Source organism: Calonectris borealis, chromosome 3, assembly GCF_964195595.1.
Source record: "Calonectris borealis chromosome 3, bCalBor7.hap1.2, whole genome shotgun sequence".
Lineage (NCBI taxonomy): Eukaryota > Metazoa > Chordata > Aves > Procellariiformes > Procellariidae > Calonectris > Calonectris borealis.
The window spans coordinates 1,521,521-1,541,320 of record NC_134314.1 but is presented as its reverse complement, the minus strand read 5'-3'; the positions used below and the strand labels follow the sequence as shown (position 1 = coordinate 1,541,320).

The window sequence follows — 19,800 nt, the reverse complement described above, 5'->3', positions numbered from 1 at the left end:
TTGGAAGCGTTCCCACGTCTCTTCTGCGCACAGAAACAAGCTCGAGCAGCAGCGTTTCACACATTTTATTAAGCAGGCAACCCCCGCGACAGCTTCCCCTGCAGCACAACACCGTGAGGGTTCCAGGCCTTAGGCGCTGGGGGAAATTCTGCCACGAGTCAGTCGTTTTAAGACACCTCATACTCTGCATAAATTTAGCAACTGCTTGTGCTAAGGCTTCTACCCTGCCTTTTACAGCGCACAGGCTGCAGAGAGCTCCGAATGACATACCCACACATCAGGGAGAAAACAGCCATCTTTATATTAATTACACCTTTTAAAGAAATTAAGTTACTTGCAATAAAATTTAGTTTGAGAAGAAACAAACCTACCTGAAATCCAAGCAAGGTTCCACAGCACACACTAAAATACAACACAACTCTGTACACAAAGTGACACATTCTCCCCCAGCTCGCTCACAAGGGGAGGAAGAACTAGCGCTCAGCAGGAAAACAGCGTTTAGCCAGGTAACAACCCTTAAGTGTCAATTAGAACATCAAATTATTTTAGACGATTTAAACAAACCTCAACTTGTAATAATCAAGTCAAAATCAGTTGTTATAAATAAAATTGTAAACAAGGAAGTTAGGGGTTTGGCAGTATTTCGTGGCAAACAACTTGCCGTCCGGCGTCGGGTCGGAGAAGGCGATCTCGTCGGTGCTCAAGTAGCAGCCGTACATGAAGGTGCTCCTGCAAGAGAGAGCAGAGCTATCAGCGCGCCGCGACCCCCCGGCTGCTTTATCCCACTCCTAAAACACACCGCAGGGGCGCTTCCCCCCAGCCCTCCTCTGCAGGGAGCTGTTATTTCTTCTGTCGCTTTGCTTTCATAGAATCATAGAATCATACAGGTTGGAAAAGACCTCTAAGATCATCGTGTCCAACCGTCAACCCAACACACCATGCCCACTACACCATGTCCCTAAAAAAAACTGGAGAAGATCGTTGCGAGATGCCAGTTTGCCCTCTTGGATTTTGGCGTAATCAAGCAGCATTTTAAAATTAGCAAGAAGGATAATGTAAGACCGAATACAGGCATAAGACCCCCAAATACAGTTTTACACGGAAACCCAGAGGTTTCAATTAAATATCTTGGAGCAGTTCCCGAGTGACGTCCACCACGGCAGTGCCAGGACTCCCATGGGCACCCACGGGTCACCCAGGTCTGGTTGGCTCGCGCAGCCCGCGGGTTTGGAAGGTGGCACGGAGGTAGCACATCAAACGCTAACCACAGGGGGGAGTGGAGACCGAGCGCTGCCTGATGAATTTTCAGAATACTGAGCTCCAGATACAATCACGTATGATTATAAATATATAAAAATATATACACATGTACTCATACACTTTATATGTCTTTGATATACACAGAGCGAGCAGATACGACACAAGAGAGGTGCTACTACAGGCTGATGGACCACCACGCTCCCCCCAAGGCAGTCCGTATTAACAGACGAGGGGAAGTTTTAAAGTCTTCCTCCCAGTTTGGTCCGAGCTTGAAAAGCTCAGAATTTCCTGCCTGGAAAACTCAAGTGTTTGGGCCCATCAACTTGTCCAGTAAAAAAAAAAAAAAAAAAACAACAAACCAATATTTTTTCCCCAACAAGCACAGTTTCTCTTGGAAAATCCAGTCTGTGTAGCTCTGTGTTAAACGCAGCAGTTAACAGCTTGGCCCACACTTGGATCAGATTTTAAATAAAAATATTACGTAAGTATTAGATATAGGTAGACTATCTGTCCACTTGATATCCTTCCACTATGAAACGGGGATTTCAGACTTGCTTAGTGCTACAAATTTATCCCTTTCATAAGTTCCTTCTCAACACTTTTTGCTGCGATCATTCTTTTCCCCCCCCAAGAATAAACCCCAGCTGGGATCCCAGCTCCCCGCTGCCCTCCGGCCGCTCCCCACCTGACCACGTCCACCATGCGCCGGGCGATGCCCTTCCCGCGCCTCAGGCCGAACACCCAGATCCTGCTGACGCCGCAGACGGCGGGCTCCGGCTCGGTGGAGCAGCGCCAAGCCCGGTGGTGCTGCAGGGCGTCCCGGCCGGGGGACGGCACGGCTCCCGGCTCAGACAGCACCCGGAAAGCCTGCAGGGATGAGAAGAGGCATCCAACCGCTCCTTCCCAACAGGATGCAGGGCCTCGGACCTTCCCGTGCTCCCGGCCTCGCCGTCTGCGCTCTCTTACAGGGCAGGCCACCACAGAAACCAGCACCCAAACCAGGGTCAGAGGGAAGCTCGCCGCAGCATCAGCTGCGCAAACTCAGCTAACTCCTGCCAGCCACATCTCACCCTGACAAAAGCACAAGCTTTTCCTTAGTTTCTTTTGTTTGCTGGTTTTTTGTTTGTTTTTTATTTCCTTAGTTTTATTTTCCCCCCTCTTGTGCTAAGCCAGGATTTCCAATACACAGGCTTACGCAAACAGCCCCAGTTATTAGCCTGCAACTTCACCTCCTCCCCATAAAATTAATAACACGTACCTGCTTGATTGACTCAGCCACTAAGCAGCCAACAATCATCTTCTCGTTGGACACAAACATGTACATTTTAGTCTTGGCTGGGCAGCTCAGAGAAACTTGCTTAAATCCCAATTCATTATCTACAATTTCTCGCACATCTTCTGCCTAAGAAAAAACCGGAAAGGTATGTTAGGAACTAAGACGTGCATTCTTTGGTGTGAAAGCTGTCAGAAAGGGGACTCGACCCCCCAAATAAGCCTGTGCTTACACAAGATCAGGCTCTGTGTAGAGAACATTACAGAACAGGCTCCCGCTCGTGCCTTTATCCCTCTACACGTCTCGCAGAGCGCACCTGCCTCTCACCCCCGTCCTTGGGACGGAAAGGATCGGGTTATGTTGGTCATTTAAGAAGAAGAGCTTCAGCGCAGGGAGCAGGGTTAGGAGGTATCAGGGTGGGTGTCCACAGCAACCCGGATTGCTGCAACAACCCCACTCAGCTCTCCTGTTTGCTCCGTGCGCTGGCAAGCGATGTACAATCACGCACTGAGGTAGTTCTGGGAGCTGAGCCAGCAGAAAGCTAATCTACAATATAAACCCCAAAATAAACAAACATGTACCTTCTTGACGGCATATTTTGGGTCATTTGGAAGAATCAGTACGATTTTCCCATCCCAGAACTCTGCCACAACCCGTTCTTTCTTCCAACCCTGCCACAGATGGGGGGAAAAAAACCCCAAACAAACAAGTTAGTGGTTTAGCAAGAGAGAGGAAGTGATTCAGTGAAGACTCTGGCAGATGAAGCTGTAATCTGAACCACTTCAGCTTTCAGGAATAAAGTCAAGTCACACTCACCAAGCCGATGAAGGCAGACAGTTGCTGGAACTGCCCAATTTACACTTTAACCTCCCCTCTGGATGACAAAACATCTGCCTGCAGCTGTCTCGACTCTGTACCTGGATATCGCACACCGCTTCCCCCCCATCTTCGTCAGCTGAGCTGCGAGCACAGCCATTGCCTTACCACATATCTGAGTCCTTCGAGGAACCTCTCGTGGTGCTGGATGTGCTGGGCTTCATCCTCCGGGCTAGCAGCCGTGTAGATCATGCCGCACGACTTGCAGACTACGGCACCAAAATGCTTCTGACCGGCGTCCTAGTGAGAAACAGAGCCAGCTAAGTGCTCTGAAGCTGCTCAAAACCACATTCAAGGAATGAGGTTAAGAACTGGTTCTAGCAACAATCATCAAAGATTGAAGTATTCGTTTTCATTTGAATTTGTGAAGAGGAGGACAAGCTTTTGCTTATTTGCAGAGTGTTCAGAAGTACACGGCATTCAATTATCCAGGGAACACAATGAATACATTATTTGGAACGAGCCTTGAAATAGATCAGCAGCATCCTCACTGAGGAAACAACGTGAAAGAGCACCACAAAAAAACCAAAGGAGAACTCTGTATAGTCTTTTCATCAGTTATCTAAAAACAACCTCATTTTTATCTCATTTTTATCTCATTTCATTACACAGGGAGGAGAAGAGAGGGAACTGAATGCCAGTTGTGCAAGCAAACAGCAGATTGCTCTCTAAGTAGCGAGGGGAAGTCAGGCCTAGTTTGTTAAAGACTCCTCTTATTTCCCTGTACTGGCTGCTACTGCAGCAGCTGCTTTCCCTTCCCCACGTCCCCGTTTGGGCTTCCCCCCGTGTCACAGCACCCACAGTCCGTCCCTCGTGGGCCCAGCAGTCAGACGCGCAGCCGGGCTGTGCCAGGCAGGGCTGGAGCTCGCGGCTCGCCAGCCAGCCGCGCTCAGGGCAGCGACGACTGCCGAGCGCACGCCGCTGCTTTCCTCTCAGCGCAGGCACTCATCTGGGTTTCTCCCTTCCACGGGGACCAGTTGTCAAAACACTCAAAAATTTGTATCTGTGAGGTCTCAAATTTGACAGAAATCATCCAAGTGACTCAAAAGGTGCTAGAAAGGGCAGATCAGCAGACAAGAATGATCACATAAGCCCTGTTTCCTGAGGGAACAGGCTTGAAAACATCTGCATGTCACCAAGTGAGAATAAACGGCTTACTAAAAAATTACTCATCGCTAAGGGCGTATTTTCTGGAAACGCATACACGTGATGGCTACACGACACGCAAGCCTCAGTAACACCGTTCGGCCTCCTCCTGCTCCAAAATCAGTACTCCACACCGAAGGGCAACAGCAGGAAGGCAGGTGTGGAGCTACCGAAGAGGCACCCGCTCGTTAACAGAGCGAGCTCCGCTCGGGCTCAGCTCTCGGTCGCGCGTTCCTGCTCCCGTGCCGCCCTGGCTGTTCGCCGCTGCGGTTGCAGTGCTGTGCTGACTCTGCTCGCGCAGCGGGCCAGGAAGCCGTGGGAAAGGAAAATTATCCAGCCAAATTCACTCCTATAGCATCCATACAGGCTTGGCTGAGCTTCCTTTTGTTTTTTTTTGGTTTTTTTTGTTTTTTTGTTTTTTTTTTTAAATATTATGTTCCATAAATCTCTTTTGAATTCCAAAACATAATAAAGCGCTAGTCCCAGGGAAATCATAACAACCTATCTCCTAGCTATTACCCTGTCCTAGTCTAGTGCTAAATATGTTAATCACTGCCCTGTTACGGTCATTGCAGTGTGGTTGGTTTGAGGTTTACACGTAAGGAAATCTACTTATCGGTTAGCTTCAAGACGTATTTCTTGTTTCCTCACCACCAAGTCACCCAGCACGCCCCGAGGGGAACCTTACAATGATCATCTGATCTCCGGAGCGCTTGCAGAGCTCTTTCGCCTTCTTGCTTTTCTGCGAGGTGTGAGATGTTTTTGCAGGTGGGCTGGACCCAAAGGGAGAAGTCAGTTCATCCAGTGGGGCCTGTGTCCTGAAAATCATTTCAGAGAGATGAAAATTAGTCACTGCAAACAAAAGTTAACATTACATGTCGGGTACCAGGGCAGGGTAGTGACTCTTATTACAAACACCCCAAACGAAGCCAGGTACAGCAAAGCTTGTGACAGCTGTGGTACCAGCTCCTCTGGGGGAGGGAGGGAAGGAGGGGGGCTCTAGGAAGAGCCACAATTGCATCAGAAGTTAAATAACTCTTGATTAAGCACCTCTCCCACTTCCACAGCCATCCTATTTCCAGGATATTGGAAATTCAGCAGCTCCTTCAACAGTCAAAGGGACACACAACAAACTGAGAAGCAGAGGGCCAGGTCAGGGAACCGCGGGTGAAGACATAGGTGCCCAAGTCCAGCAGCTCCATCCTCAAACTGCTGCTTACGTGCGTCTAGACATCCAAAACACTCCCACGCAGGCTCAGAGTTTTGCGGCAGCAAGCTGCTCAGCTCTGGCAATCTTGCACCTGAGTCTAACTGGGATCCAAAACACCCAAAGTCTCCCCTGAACAGTCCCACAGACACGCTCCTAACTTGCGCATAAAATCGTAGCTGTGATCGCACACCTAAAACATGTCTACCTTCCCATGGGTTGGGGAGCCCTGTGGGTTTCTGAAGTCCCCAGCGGATCAAACAGCTCAGGGAGATGAAGACAGGGAGATGGGGCTATGGATGGCTGGGAACGTCAGCACAGCTAGCAGAGGGAGCACGCGCCTCGCTGCGTGACCACACTGCAAGCCCCAGTCCCACCGCTTGGTCCCAGCAGCTCAGGGACTTCTGGACAGTGCGATACGAGGCAAGGATAAGGGTCCTACCCTGCCAGGGGAAGTAGCATCACCTGAAATCATCTTTAAGTGTTCCCGTTTTGCCAGGAAAGCTGACTATAAAGCGCACACCACATCAGCACCACTCTCTCCTCAAGGGGAAAAAAAAGGAAGTGGAAAATTGAACTCCAATAACCTCGGAAGCATTTCATCTAGGCTTTGATCAAGGTGTACAGGAACTTGGGACAAGGTTTTGGCCAAGACCCACCATAGCTTGGTCTCAAGCCCACATTCTGTCCACCCCCGGGGTCCCAAGACTGCTTCCCCACTCAGTTGCTGCTTCACCACCACAAGTCCCAGCCCCTCACGCCACCACCACCTTCAGACCAGGGGATCGGCAGCATCTCGGGAAAAGCCCTTGGTGCTGGGCTTCTAGCAGGCCGCCCAGCAGGGACGGCTTCCCAAAGAGGGGAGCAGCCTGAAGCAAGGCCAAGAGGAATTTTTCATATTCGGATCCAGACATGGAGGCTTCATATGAATTTTTAAGTTCACAACGTGGGCTTCAGCTACAGGGAAGCACATTGCTAGGGGTGTTAATAATTGCAGTTTTTCTAACCTATCTTTAGACTTCCGTATGTAAGGTGGCATTTCTTAAGCAATCTTAAAGTGGGAAATTGTAACTATTGTGCAGTGAACCTTAACATGGAAATAATTTAGAGATACACCAAACAATTTTATAGATTTGGATACTAAGGAGACGTTCCAAAGCAGAGACTTCATGTAGGAAAAGCTTGTGCTCATCAGCTTCCCAAGAGACAACTGCAAATCCAAGACTGATTGTCAGTTAATCACAAACACCAGGATTTCCACACATCCCAGGGTTCCACTTGCACCACGGAAGGTATTTGAAAAGCCACATGAGGAAGCAAAGCAAATACTGCAATCAGATCTCTCTTTCAACACTTCTGTGGCAGGGGACTACAGTAGCGCGACAAGTCTTGGAAGGTTTATTTTGGCTCTTTTAGGAGCAAATTTAAGTGGTTTTTTTTTTTTATGGTCACGACAAACTCGGCTCAGAATGTTTTTATTGTTAACAAAATGTATCAGGAAGTTGATTCAATATGGGAGAGGGATTAGTAGCTCTGGTTCTTGCGTGGGAAAACAAGCCTTCTTCCACCAGAGGTCTACGAGTACAGCAGCAAATTAATTGAAGAAATAAGCTAATCAGAAGCACAGACATCAGGTAGTACAATTACACCTTACGATTAAAGAGCCCCAGTACCTGCAAGTAATTTAGCAATATCATGCTTTTTACGGAATCAAAAAGCAAGCTTCATGTGCTTGTGCTTCGTTTCCACCACACTAAATGTCAAACATCACCCAGCAGACTTACGAAATACCCGCTCAGGTGAGCATGGGAAAGTGGAAGAGAAGCAGGTGCTTCTGTTATTTCTTTTCCACCCCTTTTTATTAGAACTTTGTCTTGTCTACGCCTGCGCCTACATCAAAAGGCAAAACTTCTGAGCATGCTGCTACCTAGTGCTGCTGCACTAAAATTTCTCAGGTTAAGAACAAGCAACGCAAAACACACCTGACCAGTGCGGCTACTGATCTTTGCATTTCAAGTGATTGCTGTATCGCACGCAGATACCTCCCCGAGTGCTAACGTCGGCCAGCGTTAGCCACAGCACTGCGATAGTTACAAAAGCGTATCGCAGGAAGAGTTACTATGGAAAAGCAACGAACCCGACGGCAGAGAGAGATCAGTTTGACGCTACATTCAAAGAACATGGGTATTCTATAACGCCAGCACAAGGCAGGTAAACAAGCCTTTTTGAATCTTTAGCTCCATACAACTTTAATAAGCCAGTGCCTTCCCAAAAAGTGAGTCATTTCAACAGTTTAAAAATTAATACTGTAGGCTTAACTGGTACTTTACAAGGGGTCAAGTGTGAGAGAGACAGAGAAGCTGCCAATTCCCGCAAGAGCCACAGACTGGCCTGAGCAGTTACTGACCTGCCCCGTCAGCCTTTCCAGCTGGAAACAACAAGGGACCCGCAGTTTAACTGGCCCGGTTAAACGTAGAGTCGGATTTTCACACGCTGTAGCTGATGTACACAAACTTAACTCAAAAGGTTGCTTGCAACACAGGATCGCTTCAAACGTGGCCAGACTGCCCACACCAGAGGCATCGCTGCCATACCGACTGGTGATGTAGGCGGACTAAAACTCACGGGCGTGCATTATGTTTGCTGTCTACACAGCAGACTAAAAGGTATATATAGAAAGCCATAGCATTGATTAGATCCTAGTGAGGGACAGCAATGCCTGCCCGCTCAGTGTACGGCCAGCAACGTTATACTGTGCCTCGGTTGCCAAACCGAGTAAAGACAGTCGTTTTGGCAACTCCGGCACCAACTCAAACTCACAGTTAGTGCTGCCGAGGGTCTCTGGCTGATGGGAGGTGCAGGTCCCTGATGAACAGCCAGAACATAAAGACTGAAAGTTACTGCTCATTATGGACGCTCCAGGTACAGAGATAGAGGACACGCAGGAGTAGTATAAATAAATAAAACCCCCTCTACACAGCTCAAACACCACCAAGGCTGTGCCATTCTTGGTGATGAATATATCCTGAAACAGCCCCCCTTGCTCTAATGATTTTATCATTAGCAACAGCTAAGAGAAAACTATTATTTCCTTTTTAGTTAAAAAAAAATCAGCTCAATAATATGTACAAATTCACAAGTAATATGTACTACAGACAGTAAGCAAGTGCGTATTTCCTTATTCACAGGCTAGTAGCCCCCTAAACCAACACAACTTTCATCTTTCATCCCCCCTTTAAAAGAAAAAAAAAACACCATACCAATAAAAACCCCAGACTCCCAAACCTTACAAGGATTGGGAGAAAACTAAGCTATTGTTTTTAAAATTAGTATAATTTTTTAAAAAAGTAATGATTCTGCAGATATGACACTTCTGACCATTCTTGGAAGGACTGAGCAAAGATTATCCTACCTTTTCTTGCTGGTGGGGGGTGCACTGAATATGGGGTAGACAACAGCATTTGAAGGAGATGCTGGAAAAGATGAGTGAAGTTATTGTGGTTTAGAATCCTTTTTAGTTGCAGAGCACGTCAATACATGGAAACAGAAATTCAAACACCAATGAGACTTCAAAATGACACACAACGGTGAAATTGAACTCTACAGACAAGAGCTTGTAAGAGCAGCGGGAAGCTGTTGATGCTGCAGGATATAAAGGTTATGTCCATGAGTGGTATCCAGCCATAATTACCTTCAGTCCACTTAATTGATCAGGCTATCTCATACTTTCCCCTCTCACATTGGAATTATGAAGCAGAAATCTCTGCTGCAGTAGTTTAGTGTTTCCTTGGCTATTAATCAGGAGTGTTAATCAAGCACAGGTTTCTCCATTTTCCGTTATTTTGGCTGAGGAAGCCTGAACCTATAGCTTCTTCACCCTACAGAAGCTGGGAGGTGATGGGCTCAGCACTAGGTTACAGCACACAAGCTGCAAGTTTTAGGAGAACTTAGCAAAGACTTTGGTAAGTAAAACCAAGCAAATTATTAGTTAGGAATATATTTTTCCTCAATTGTGAAAAGTTGAGCTACTAGACTGCTTTATGCGCTCATATTTTGACTGCATTCACAAATAGAGACTTCTTAGGAATTACAGAAACAGAGCAAAGTACATAAGCAGAAGAGTGGCCCTAACAGCCTCCAAAAAACATACCATGAAGATGAAAGGTTGTTTCTATGAAACAGGACACAATAAAAAAAGTCTCTTGTTAATATCAGTAGTGGAAAAGATCATGAGGAGTCATGAAGACGACACTAATAAACAATAAAAAGCCTAGGGCTTCCTAGAAATGCAGGATCTTAGAGGGCCAAGACACTTCTTGGGAAAGGCCCCAGCAGGCAAATAATGTCAGGCAATCTTTGGGAATGCGATGGCAACAGCTTTATAAACAGGTGGAGAACACAGCAACGGGAGTTTTTGTACAGAGCTGGAGCTCGCAGAAAGTGGCCGGCAGCACAGAGCGTGCCACTGCTCGGAACAAGAGGAGGCATAGCAGAGGAAGGGTGACCTTCAAGAAAACAGACTTCTCTAACTTCCAAAAACTGATAAATAAGTTCCCGTGTGAAGCAAGACTAAAGGGGAGGGGGGGAAAGCTCAGGAGTGCTGGCAGTTTCTTCAATAAACAGATTAAGACCAGATGTGGCAGAAAGAAGTGGAGTAAGAGACAAACACGGCTAAATCATGACTTTTTCTCTCACTGGAAACTCAAGGAATCACAATGGGAACAGAAACCAGGGGAAAGCAGAGCAGCAACGTGAAGGACTGAAAGCAGAACTCCCAAATTGCAAAATGAGCTCTCCCTGGGAAGGCCACAGGACCAGGAAGCACCCTGTAACAGCAAGGGGAAAACCCAGAAGTCAGCTACCAAAAGAAGAGGAAACACTAAAACCAGATGACAAAACATTTAGTGCCTTTTTATTTCAGTAATCAGTAAAAGAATTAGTTGCGATGAGATCATTAGCACAATTAAGACACAAAAGAGAGATGAACTTCCACAGCTGGGGAGAGATGTAAAGAGAACTCTCAGATAAATTAGACTTTTTCAGAGTAGCAAAGACTGAATTAACCCAGGGCTGCTGAGGCTAGAATAGCAAATGCTGCCTATTTTTAAAAGGGAAAAATGGAGAAACCAGGAAATCAGGATAAAATAACATGACCTCAACTTCTGCAAACATACTGGCACATGTTAGTACATACTTGGAAGATGAAGCAGCAGGTGGAGGCCAACACATTATTTTGCCTCAATAAAATAATATTTAAGCAACATATTTTCTTTTTATTATCACTTGTTATTCCCAAGAGGGAAAATAATACACATCTTAAAATTAATATATAACTTCTGAAAATTCCCTTGTGTTAGTAGGGAAAGACGGTCTCTGGAAACCAACCATAAGAAAATTGGCGAAGTTGACTTAGGGGGGGCGGAAATCATATTCAAATAATTACTGTTGATAATTCACTGCTGAAACAAAAAGTATAGAGTGGAGTTTCCTCGGTGGCCATCAGGAGTAAACAATAATATATGCTTATAACTTTGTAGATAATAGCTACCACATTCGGGCATTTAAGAGTTTAATTTAAAAAGCCTTCTTGCATTGAAAACGGTCAGAAAGAAAGAAACTGAAATAAGGATAAGGGGAACCACTACACTTAACAACAAGCCGGGGCAAAGTAAGAGATAGGGATCAACCCTCTGGGCAGCAGCTGCGTGTAAAACACTCGGGTTACCACCGTCTACCTCAAACGAAAGGCATCTCACAAACACAAAATTTCCAGTTCACTGCGTGTGAAATGTATGAATTACTCCCTTCCTGCTAATTAGTGCTGGTAGGGCTGGTAGGTGCAGTTCTGTTTGCGAGTACCATACCAGCAAAGACATGGCTGAGTCTGGAGAAAACAAATAAATGAAAAAGTCAGATGCCTAAAAATCAAGATTTAAAAAGGAAAGCTGAAAGAATCAGGGTAACAGTCCAGGGAGAAAAGAATGGGGAAAAACCTAATAATAGGATTCAAATACAGCAATTTCCTAATCTTACTGGGAATGGGCTATGTAGTAAAGCAAAGAGGAAAGACAGGTTAGACATCAGGATGAAAACAATTTACACGCTGCTTAACATCAAAACAGATTTGTCAGGGAGATAGCAGAATCTCCATCATTACTGTCCAGCTTATTAAAACACTAAACGATAGGACAAGATGGGAATTGAGCAGAGTGGATCCTGCTGGGGAAAAGCAGGTAACCTCAGGGATTTTCACAGTCTCTTCTGCCTCATTTTGCTACACCAACAGAGGTCACAGGCCAAGATATGTATAGTCCAACCTACCTCGCTTATTCACCTTACGCGGAGATTGGCTTGAAAGAATAATGCAATCATCTGACTCGCAGGTTGCAGAAGAACTGATTTCATCAACATCCTATAAATTAAGACAATGTTTTTAGGGCAAAGAGAAAACTCTCCAGTTGATTAAGTTCTCAGACAGCAGCTACAGAATCACACACAGTTCAAGTGACCTTCACAATGAGCATTAATTGATATTGCGAAGTGTTACCAACGGCTGTATTTTCCAATAACAAAACATGGTCTTAGCAGACTCTGTCTCACTGTTATTAAAGTTACACCTGAATGCTCAATTTGAAAATGTTGCTAAAAATGTTGCTAAAAATGTTGCATCCCAGTACTGAGGAAAAATTCATTTCCTGCAGGTTACTCGCAGCCCTAAGGAGTACCATCGACATTTCTCATCTATCTGACTACTCTAAGGCCAAGTTGTTGACAAACAATTATCATGCTTTTTTGATTCTCAACACCTACTTACGCCCCTGCTTTTGTTTTAGTGCAGGATGTGTTGTTTGTTTTTATTTTTTTCTTTTAAGTAAAACTTAGCTGTAGAGGTTTGTATTATTTCTTCACCTTCGCATTTCTGGGACTCTGCTTCATTCTCTGTCTACAGCTATGCATCTTCACAGCTTTTGGAAGCCTCTCGCAAACATTCTGTAAAAATGAAAGTTTGCCAAACTGATTTTTGCCTTGAACTCTGCTCTTTTTGTATATGACAGTGTATTATTTACCACCTCATCAGGAACCCTAGACATCCACCAGGTAAAGCAACCGGCTCTCGCAGAATCGGAGACTAGATGGAAGCCCAGACTTGGCCTCTATTCACTTTGCAGTAACAAAGTCACTAAGTTCCCTTTTCAAACACTCCCTGCTTCTGGTTAACCTCGGAGAAATAGTTTGCCAACACAAAAAATTGCCATCACAGCAGAATCAAATGCTTTCAAGTTACCTTTTTTTTTTCCACTGCACGTGCAAAATGAGATTGCACACGCTAACATTTGTGTTTTATTAATGCTGCATTGTAAAAACATATTGACAATCAAGTCAGGAATGTGAGAGATACTAAAACAGTGCAGGTGAACAAAGGAGGCAATAAACTGTCCTTTATTGAACCGACACAGGAATATAAAACACATTAGCCCTATAAAAACAGCTTCCCATCTTGTTCACTGCTTCCTTTCAATGCCCAGTGTAAAATACTACGGTAGTATTCCAGTGGCTTTTCCTACTTTTCTACATTTTAGATGCCAGAATGCAACAGCAAAATATGACGTTAAGAGTAATGAAATAGTTTGCAAATCTGTTCCAAATTTCTATTTTACTGCTGCACTCATTCCATAGCCACCCTTACCTTTCACACCTAAGTCCCAAGTTAGAAAACAAAATCCATGTCCCAAGCTAAACAATTCTCTAGGAAATTATAAAATTAAAAGCGAGGTCTGGCAAGCATTATTAACGGGTTGGGAACAAGTGAGCCTCATTGCAAAGTTTAACCATTCCAGCACTGCTAAACATATTTGCACAAGAATCAAATGTATGTTTTTTAAAAAAAAAAAAAAAAATGCCCAAAACAACCCTTTTCTATCACCAGGAGTGTTCACTGCTAAGGTAGCAACAGATAAAAATTGCTTATACCTCTTCAGTGATATACAAAAAGGTTATAGTTCTTCAAACAGACCAGCTCAGAAAACTCACTGTTGGTTTGTTAAAGCACGAGAAATGGGGGCTTAGTCTCGCTTCCTTGCAGAAGGGACTTGCAGAACGAACATACTGCTGAGAAAATAATGGATAAAAAGATAACCCCAGACCAAAGGCTGCTTGCACCGCCTGAATTACAGCACAGGCTGTACCAGCAAGCAACATCTTGTAACCCAGGAGAAATCTCTAAATAAAGACACTCTAGAAACAATTTTGCTTTCTCTGTCCCATTACTTCACTGGCTGAGAAGCGCAAGGCTGGGGAAAAACAGGAAAGACTTCAAGGAGCGCAGCAGCAGAACTTTTGAGAAGCACCTCCCTCCTCCAGCTTTGAGCAGGTAACATTTTCCAGACAGACACATTATCTAGGGAGAACGCCCAGGCTGCGGGCCCATGACCTCCCACAAAACTCAGCAAGGTCAGACTTGGCATTTGTTACATTTATTAAAACAGGGAAAAAAAGAAAAAAAAAAAAAAAGACATTTAAAAACGTCTTCTTCGGCTTTGCCCTTTATCATGGGGGGAAAAAAAAAGATACATATAATCTTTTGCAAAAACATCATGCAGAAAACTTTCCTTTCAGCTGTCACAAATGGAATATTTCGCTGCAACACAGAGCTAGCAACAGCCGGGGATGCTGACAAGAACTTCCTGAAAGTTTACCACAGTTTCACGCCTTCATCAGGAAGGATTAAACCTGTCACAGGTTTCCTAGGCAAAATCCACTAATACATCTAAATAAACACCCTACGTCCGAACAACTGGAGCACGTGTTACTTCCAGCTTGCTCGGCAAGCTCCGTGCGTGTCACCTCATCACCCCACAGTCCTGGTGACACCTCTACTCACCAGGTTCTCTGCATCGCTGTCTCCTGCGGCTGCGGACCTGGAAGTACAAATCGGACCAGAGGCGCTTCCGCTGTTCCGCGGAGATGTTTTTGCTTCACGTGCCGAATCTCTGTCTTGATTTGCACAGCTTGTAAAGTCCTCCCTGTTTTCATTTTCCTTCTTCTGAGGCACAGAAATACTTCTCAATACACCACCCGCCTCAGGAATTTTGTTTCTATCAGCTGAATTAGACTTTGTAGTTGGTGGTGCTCCGGGCTGATGGTTTTCTTGCAGAGATTTGGGGAGACCCTGGAGAGACTTAGTGTCTACAACTGGTTTTTTAGAGTGCGATTTCTTCCTGGCAGAAAAGAACGCAGCTCCCAACTGGAGTTTCAGGGCTGGTTTAACTGTCATGCTTAGGACTCTGAAGGGTGAATCCATCTTCTTTTTAATTAGGCAATTCACATTCTCTTTCTCCACACTGGCTTTTCCCGCTGGTGTCTCTCCCTTTGCCTTCTTCAGCGTTTTGGGGACGGTTTTGCCACGCTTGGAGTTGGCTGCGTGCTTGGTTGGCTTTGAGCTTGTACTCCTGCTCAAGTTCACGTTCGTCTTCTCAGTCCTGCTGGCAACTGGGAGATCTTCATCCCTGTGCCTCTCACCCAAAGAGAGGTTCTCGTTCAGTCGTTTCCTCTCAAGGGGAGTAAGGTATCGCTTTTCCTTGCTATAAAAAGACCCCGCAGGCACAAGGGGCTTGTACGAGGAAGCGGTCTCTGGGGACAATTTCCTTGAGGAGTCCCTCTGCGCAGCAGTGGGAACACTGGCTGCCTGGAGGGGTGAGATATCCAGCCTCCTCGACAGCGCCGGCTTCACCGGGACAGCCTCATTTTCTTTCATCTCATCGCTGGAGCTCGACGACCATTTTATTTGAGAAGCAAACCAATTATTTCTCGATTTTTTGAGTGGAGGCAGACCTTCAGCAAAGCCTATCATCATTTTTTTCACAGGAGTCTCAAAGGCTAAGGATGAACTGTAAAAATAATTACGGAGCAAAACATCACATATACTACTGAAAGCTTTCTAATTATCGTTTTACTTAAATAACACTTAATTTTCACTCAGTCTAGTTGCCTGTACTGGTATATGCCCTGTAAAAATACAAATATCAAATATCAAAATATAATATACAAATATCAAAAGGCCTAAGACTGTCTCGCCATTCTCCATGTTTTGTTTTGTTTTTTTTTTAAATAGCAAATCTATTTTCCTGCCTGAACTTGTTAAAGTACCTGGGAACAACAATCATTCTGCTTTCTGGAACGCTGCTGACAGGATCAGCGCTATTCATGATTAAGGAGGGGAAAAAAAATATTTGATTTGTTTCAGGCCAACTCTGTCAACTCAGATTTGCGCCTCTGAAAAAGCTTGTGCATCCCCCACCCCCGTATAATAAAGCTGGGGGGGATCTCACAACATTTTACAACAGTTTCTGAAAGGCACGCACTGAAATCTCACTCGGACAGCTATTTCAGGATCTAAAACCTCATCAGTAAATCATTAATAGCTTCTGAACCTACTGCCCAAAAGGAGATAATACATCTATATGAGGGACACGTTCGGCCATTCCTGGTTGTAACATATTTGGCGCACAACAGCGAGTATTTACACCCTATCTCAGGAATTTGTCCTTCCAGAAATCAAATTTCACTCCTGGTCTCCCTCCCAACCCCAGAAATATTTTTGTGGGGGAAGGACAGGACAACCATGAGAAAAATCTGTTCAGCTGGTAGAGTTACAAAAGAATGAGAAACAAGCTATTCTTTTGGATTTAAAGCCTAGCTTTTTGTTCATGGCCAGTGGCTTCTCCTCCACTACATTTACGGGGGAAAAAAATCTATACTTTTTTTACGTATACATAACAAAGGAACTATTTTTCTATTAACACTATAAGACTATTCAGGTAATTTGTGCAGACCTCAGTATTTCTGTACTGTATATCAAAGTCTTTCCAAATGGGAAAGACTGAGGCTTTACCACAAAGAAATGCAAACACCAGAGGGTTTAATTCTTAAGTTTCTAAACAATCAGTTTCTAGGTTTCTGCTGGTTTGCTGACCTACTCAGGGCTAGGTCTGTGTGTGAATGTCATGTGCAGGGATATGCACTTGACAGAGGTGACTGCCAAAACACGATACCTTTCTTCAATAAAATTTCAAAAAAAAAAAGCCCTAATGCAACCTACTAATGTGAGCCTGCAAAGCATCAGCTCAGTGTAACGGCTTTTCTCATTTCTAATCCTGTGCTTTGATGCAGATTGAAGATCATTTTTAGCTTCAGTTTCCCTATCCATTAGACGAAATCTCTCAAGATGCTCAGTACAATATAAAAATGTTACAAGTCACTGAATAATAAACATGGGATGATGCTAACTGTGTCTCCGAACCATCTTAATATTTTTTCCACTTTACATTAAAAGCTTTCAAGGATTTTAAACATCTGTTTTATTCTATGTGCAGCATTTAAGTTGTTTTTATAGGAAAAAAAAAATAATCTGTGAAAAGTTAACATACCCATCGGTATCCGTAGAACTACGGCTCCTTTTCTGTGGGGTAACAGCTGCCATGTCTTCACCAAAGCGCCTACAAGAACACATTTGTAATAGCCTGGAAGAGATTTCCAGTTAAAAAAACCAACAAAACAAAACAACAACGAAGTAAAGAAGGAAGAGAAGGCGGGGGACTGGGAAGAAAACACTGAGTGGAAGCAGTTCAGGCGTGAGAGAGACTAGAACAACACAGGGCCATGTTTCAGTTGAGCATAAGCCGTAACACAAGTGCACCCAAAAAGGATCTTCCAGGTCAAGTCCAATTCTGTCATCGTGAACAAATGCATCCTAAAGTCCCTTTTCTAAAACGGAGTCAGATAATTCAGAAACGAGTTTTACTTTCTGTCTCTCACGTTCCTCTCGCAAAGCTCATTCCAGACCTCACTAACGTGGTTCCTAGAAATCTGCTTGCTCCTGCCTATGTTCATGGTCAGTTTATTCCCGTGAGGATTCCACATTGGCATTTACCTTCCAGCTGAGACAGCTCTTCACCCAACGGACTTTCAGAGTTTCTCTCCCAGCTCCCTTCTTGCCAAATACCATAAACCACACTTTTTTAGCCTTCATTAACACAGTAGCCATTTAAACCAGTTTAACGCTCGATGCTGTTTGTTCCATCTCTTCCACCTTGAGATAATTATCGTACAATATTCACTTTTGTGTTACGTGGCGTTTCACAACTGAAACTCCAGAGTAAACAAATAGCCTGTATCCAAGAAGACTAATAACAAATATTCATAAACTGCTAGAAATAACAATTTATTCAATAATCTGCCAGCAGGGGGAAATTCCTCCCAACCTGCCCGCGTTAATGCATGGCTGGTTTTGGGGAAGCGGTGACTGATGACAGCCCAGACACGACAAGCTCTTGTCAAGCCCGGGAACACCAAGCAGTGGCAGAGGATCGAGCCAGGAGCAGCGTAGCTGCAGCAGGAGTTGTACAACCTCAGCACAGAGCAGTGCTGGCAGAGGGGAACTTCGAGAGAGGGCAGGCAACGCCTTAGAGGCGCGGGGCAATGATAACAAGCCTGCAGGTACCTGGGAAATAAGATGTCAGGTGCAGATGAAAGGGAAAAATAAGACAAGGACACGCTGTTGGCAGGAGAGTCAAGGTGCACGTAAGGGGGGGGGCGATCCTTATAACTTGCGCTATTAACCTGAGGATCCCGTAGACAGCTCTCCACTGCCGGCCCCAGCCACCCGCACCCCTTCCCAAAATGTTCATAGCCCAGTTCCCAGCCAGCCCCTCACCCCAGAAGCCCCCCACCTCAGTATTGCCTCAGACCTTCATCCCAGCACCCCACAGGCACCCTGCACCCTACTGGGGCACCAGCCCCTCACCCCAGCACCCCACACCTCTCCCACCGCCAGGACCTAACCAAAGCGCCCCACACCCCCCAGAAGCCCCCTCCCCGCACCAGAGTCTGGCCCCACGCTATCCCCCCCCATTACCCCCACATCACCCCTGTCCCCCACCCCACCTGCACCGGTACGTGGGACCTGGTGCACCTCAGCACGGCACCGAACTCCCAGCCCCGGGCCCCACAGCCTTCAGACCACCCCCCTCCAACACCACGCCAGGCCCTGGGCCCAACGACCCCCCCCTCAGCCCACGCAGGCGCCTCAGAACCGCACCAGGCCCTGACACCCGCACCCCTCGCTCCCCCTACACAAGCCCTGTGCACGGACACGGACACGGACACGGACACGGACACGGACACGGACACGGACACGGACACGGACACGGACACGGACACGGACACGGACACGGACCCTCACCTCAGCGCCGCCAACGCTCCCGCGCCCTCGAACCCGCGCGCCTTCTCTCTCCCGCCGGCCCTTCATCTTTTCATTGGCCGAGCATCCCGTCACTCACATGTATTTCATCGCCATTGGCCTAACTGCGGCGCGCCGCTTTGCACCCGCCTTACCCGTTTTCCAGCTAATCAGATGGCAGAGCTCGCCACACCCCCTCTCCTCCCAGAGAGACTCCAACTCCCAGCGTGCCTCGCGAGCGCAGAGCTCGGAGCGGCTGCGGGGACGCGCGGGGGCTGATGGGAGTTGTAGTCCTTGCGCGGTGCAGCCGCGGGGCGGGCGGCTCAAGCAGGGGTGGGGGGAACACTTTGGCGTATGAAGAGACTGAGTGAATTGAGAGGCGTTTGCAAAGGTTAAGGGGGCGGTCACGGGGGTGCCCAGCAGTGCTTTTGCTTTTAAATTGGCCATCAGGGCCCCGCCGTGAAGAGCATCCTCCATAAACGAGGGTCACTTGCAACTGGAAAGCAAAACCCCGCAGCCCAGAACAAGCCGGGAGGCACGAAAATGAGCTGGAAGGGGCAGCGAGGATGGCTGCGAAGCATTTCCATTGCCCTGGGCTGCACGGCCTGCTGTGAATCCAGCCGCAGCAGATCCCGTTTCTCCTCTCGCCTGGTGAAGGGGTAAACTGATCGGAAACTGCGCCCTCGGCCTCTGCTCCGTTAGAAAAACCGCTTCCCGCAGTGAGACCCCGAGGAGGGGAAGGCAGGCGTAAGCCGCGGCAATAAAGACAAAAGTCATTCACAAAGCCGAGGGAGGTTTCTT

At 46.2% G+C, this 19,800-nt stretch overlaps 1 protein-coding gene across 4 annotated transcripts; it reads right to left on the bottom strand.

Moving 5' to 3' along the window:
- Positions 1–50: 50 nt before the first annotated feature.
- ESCO2 (establishment of sister chromatid cohesion N-acetyltransferase 2) lies at positions 51–19,106 on the bottom strand. 4 transcript variants are annotated; one of them, XM_075144767.1, is made up of 12 exons: positions 19,003–19,106; positions 17,189–17,257; positions 14,644–15,649; positions 12,672–12,752; positions 12,084–12,174; positions 9,175–9,235; positions 5,244–5,373; positions 3,518–3,649; positions 3,115–3,204; positions 2,519–2,662; positions 1,946–2,127; positions 51–729 (listed from the first exon to the last, which is right to left on the bottom strand). In XM_075144767.1, exons 2-12 carry the CDS (start codon positions 17,239–17,241, stop codon positions 591–593), a joined length of 2,109 nt encoding a protein of 702 aa, XP_075000868.1. In that variant the 5' UTR covers positions 17,242–17,257; positions 19,003–19,106; the 3' UTR covers positions 51–590. The 4 variants fall into 4 exon arrangements, with proteins under 4 accessions (XP_075000868.1, XP_075000867.1, XP_075000871.1 ...); XM_075144766.1 differs by having other exon boundaries at positions 17,189–17,281; positions 19,003–19,091; XM_075144770.1 differs by lacking the exon at positions 12,672–12,752.
- Positions 19,107–19,800: the final 694 nt, after the last annotated feature.

What these genes read in the sequence shown, in the direction of transcription:
- ESCO2 (XM_075144766.1), bottom strand. Translation starts at nt 17,271, where the DNA reads ATGTGTTCTTGTAGGCGCTTTGGTGAAGACATGGCAGCTGTTACCCCA. An exon ending in AGTTCTACGGATACCGATGG is followed by an intron (nt 15,650 to 17,188) that starts GTATGTTAACTT and finishes TTATTTTTACAG; the next exon opens with TTCATCCTTAGCCTTTGAGA. An exon ending in TCGAAGGACTCAGATATGTG is followed by an intron (nt 3,205 to 3,517) that starts GTAAGGCAATGG and finishes CATCTGTGGCAG; the next exon opens with GGTTGGAAGAAAGAACGGGT.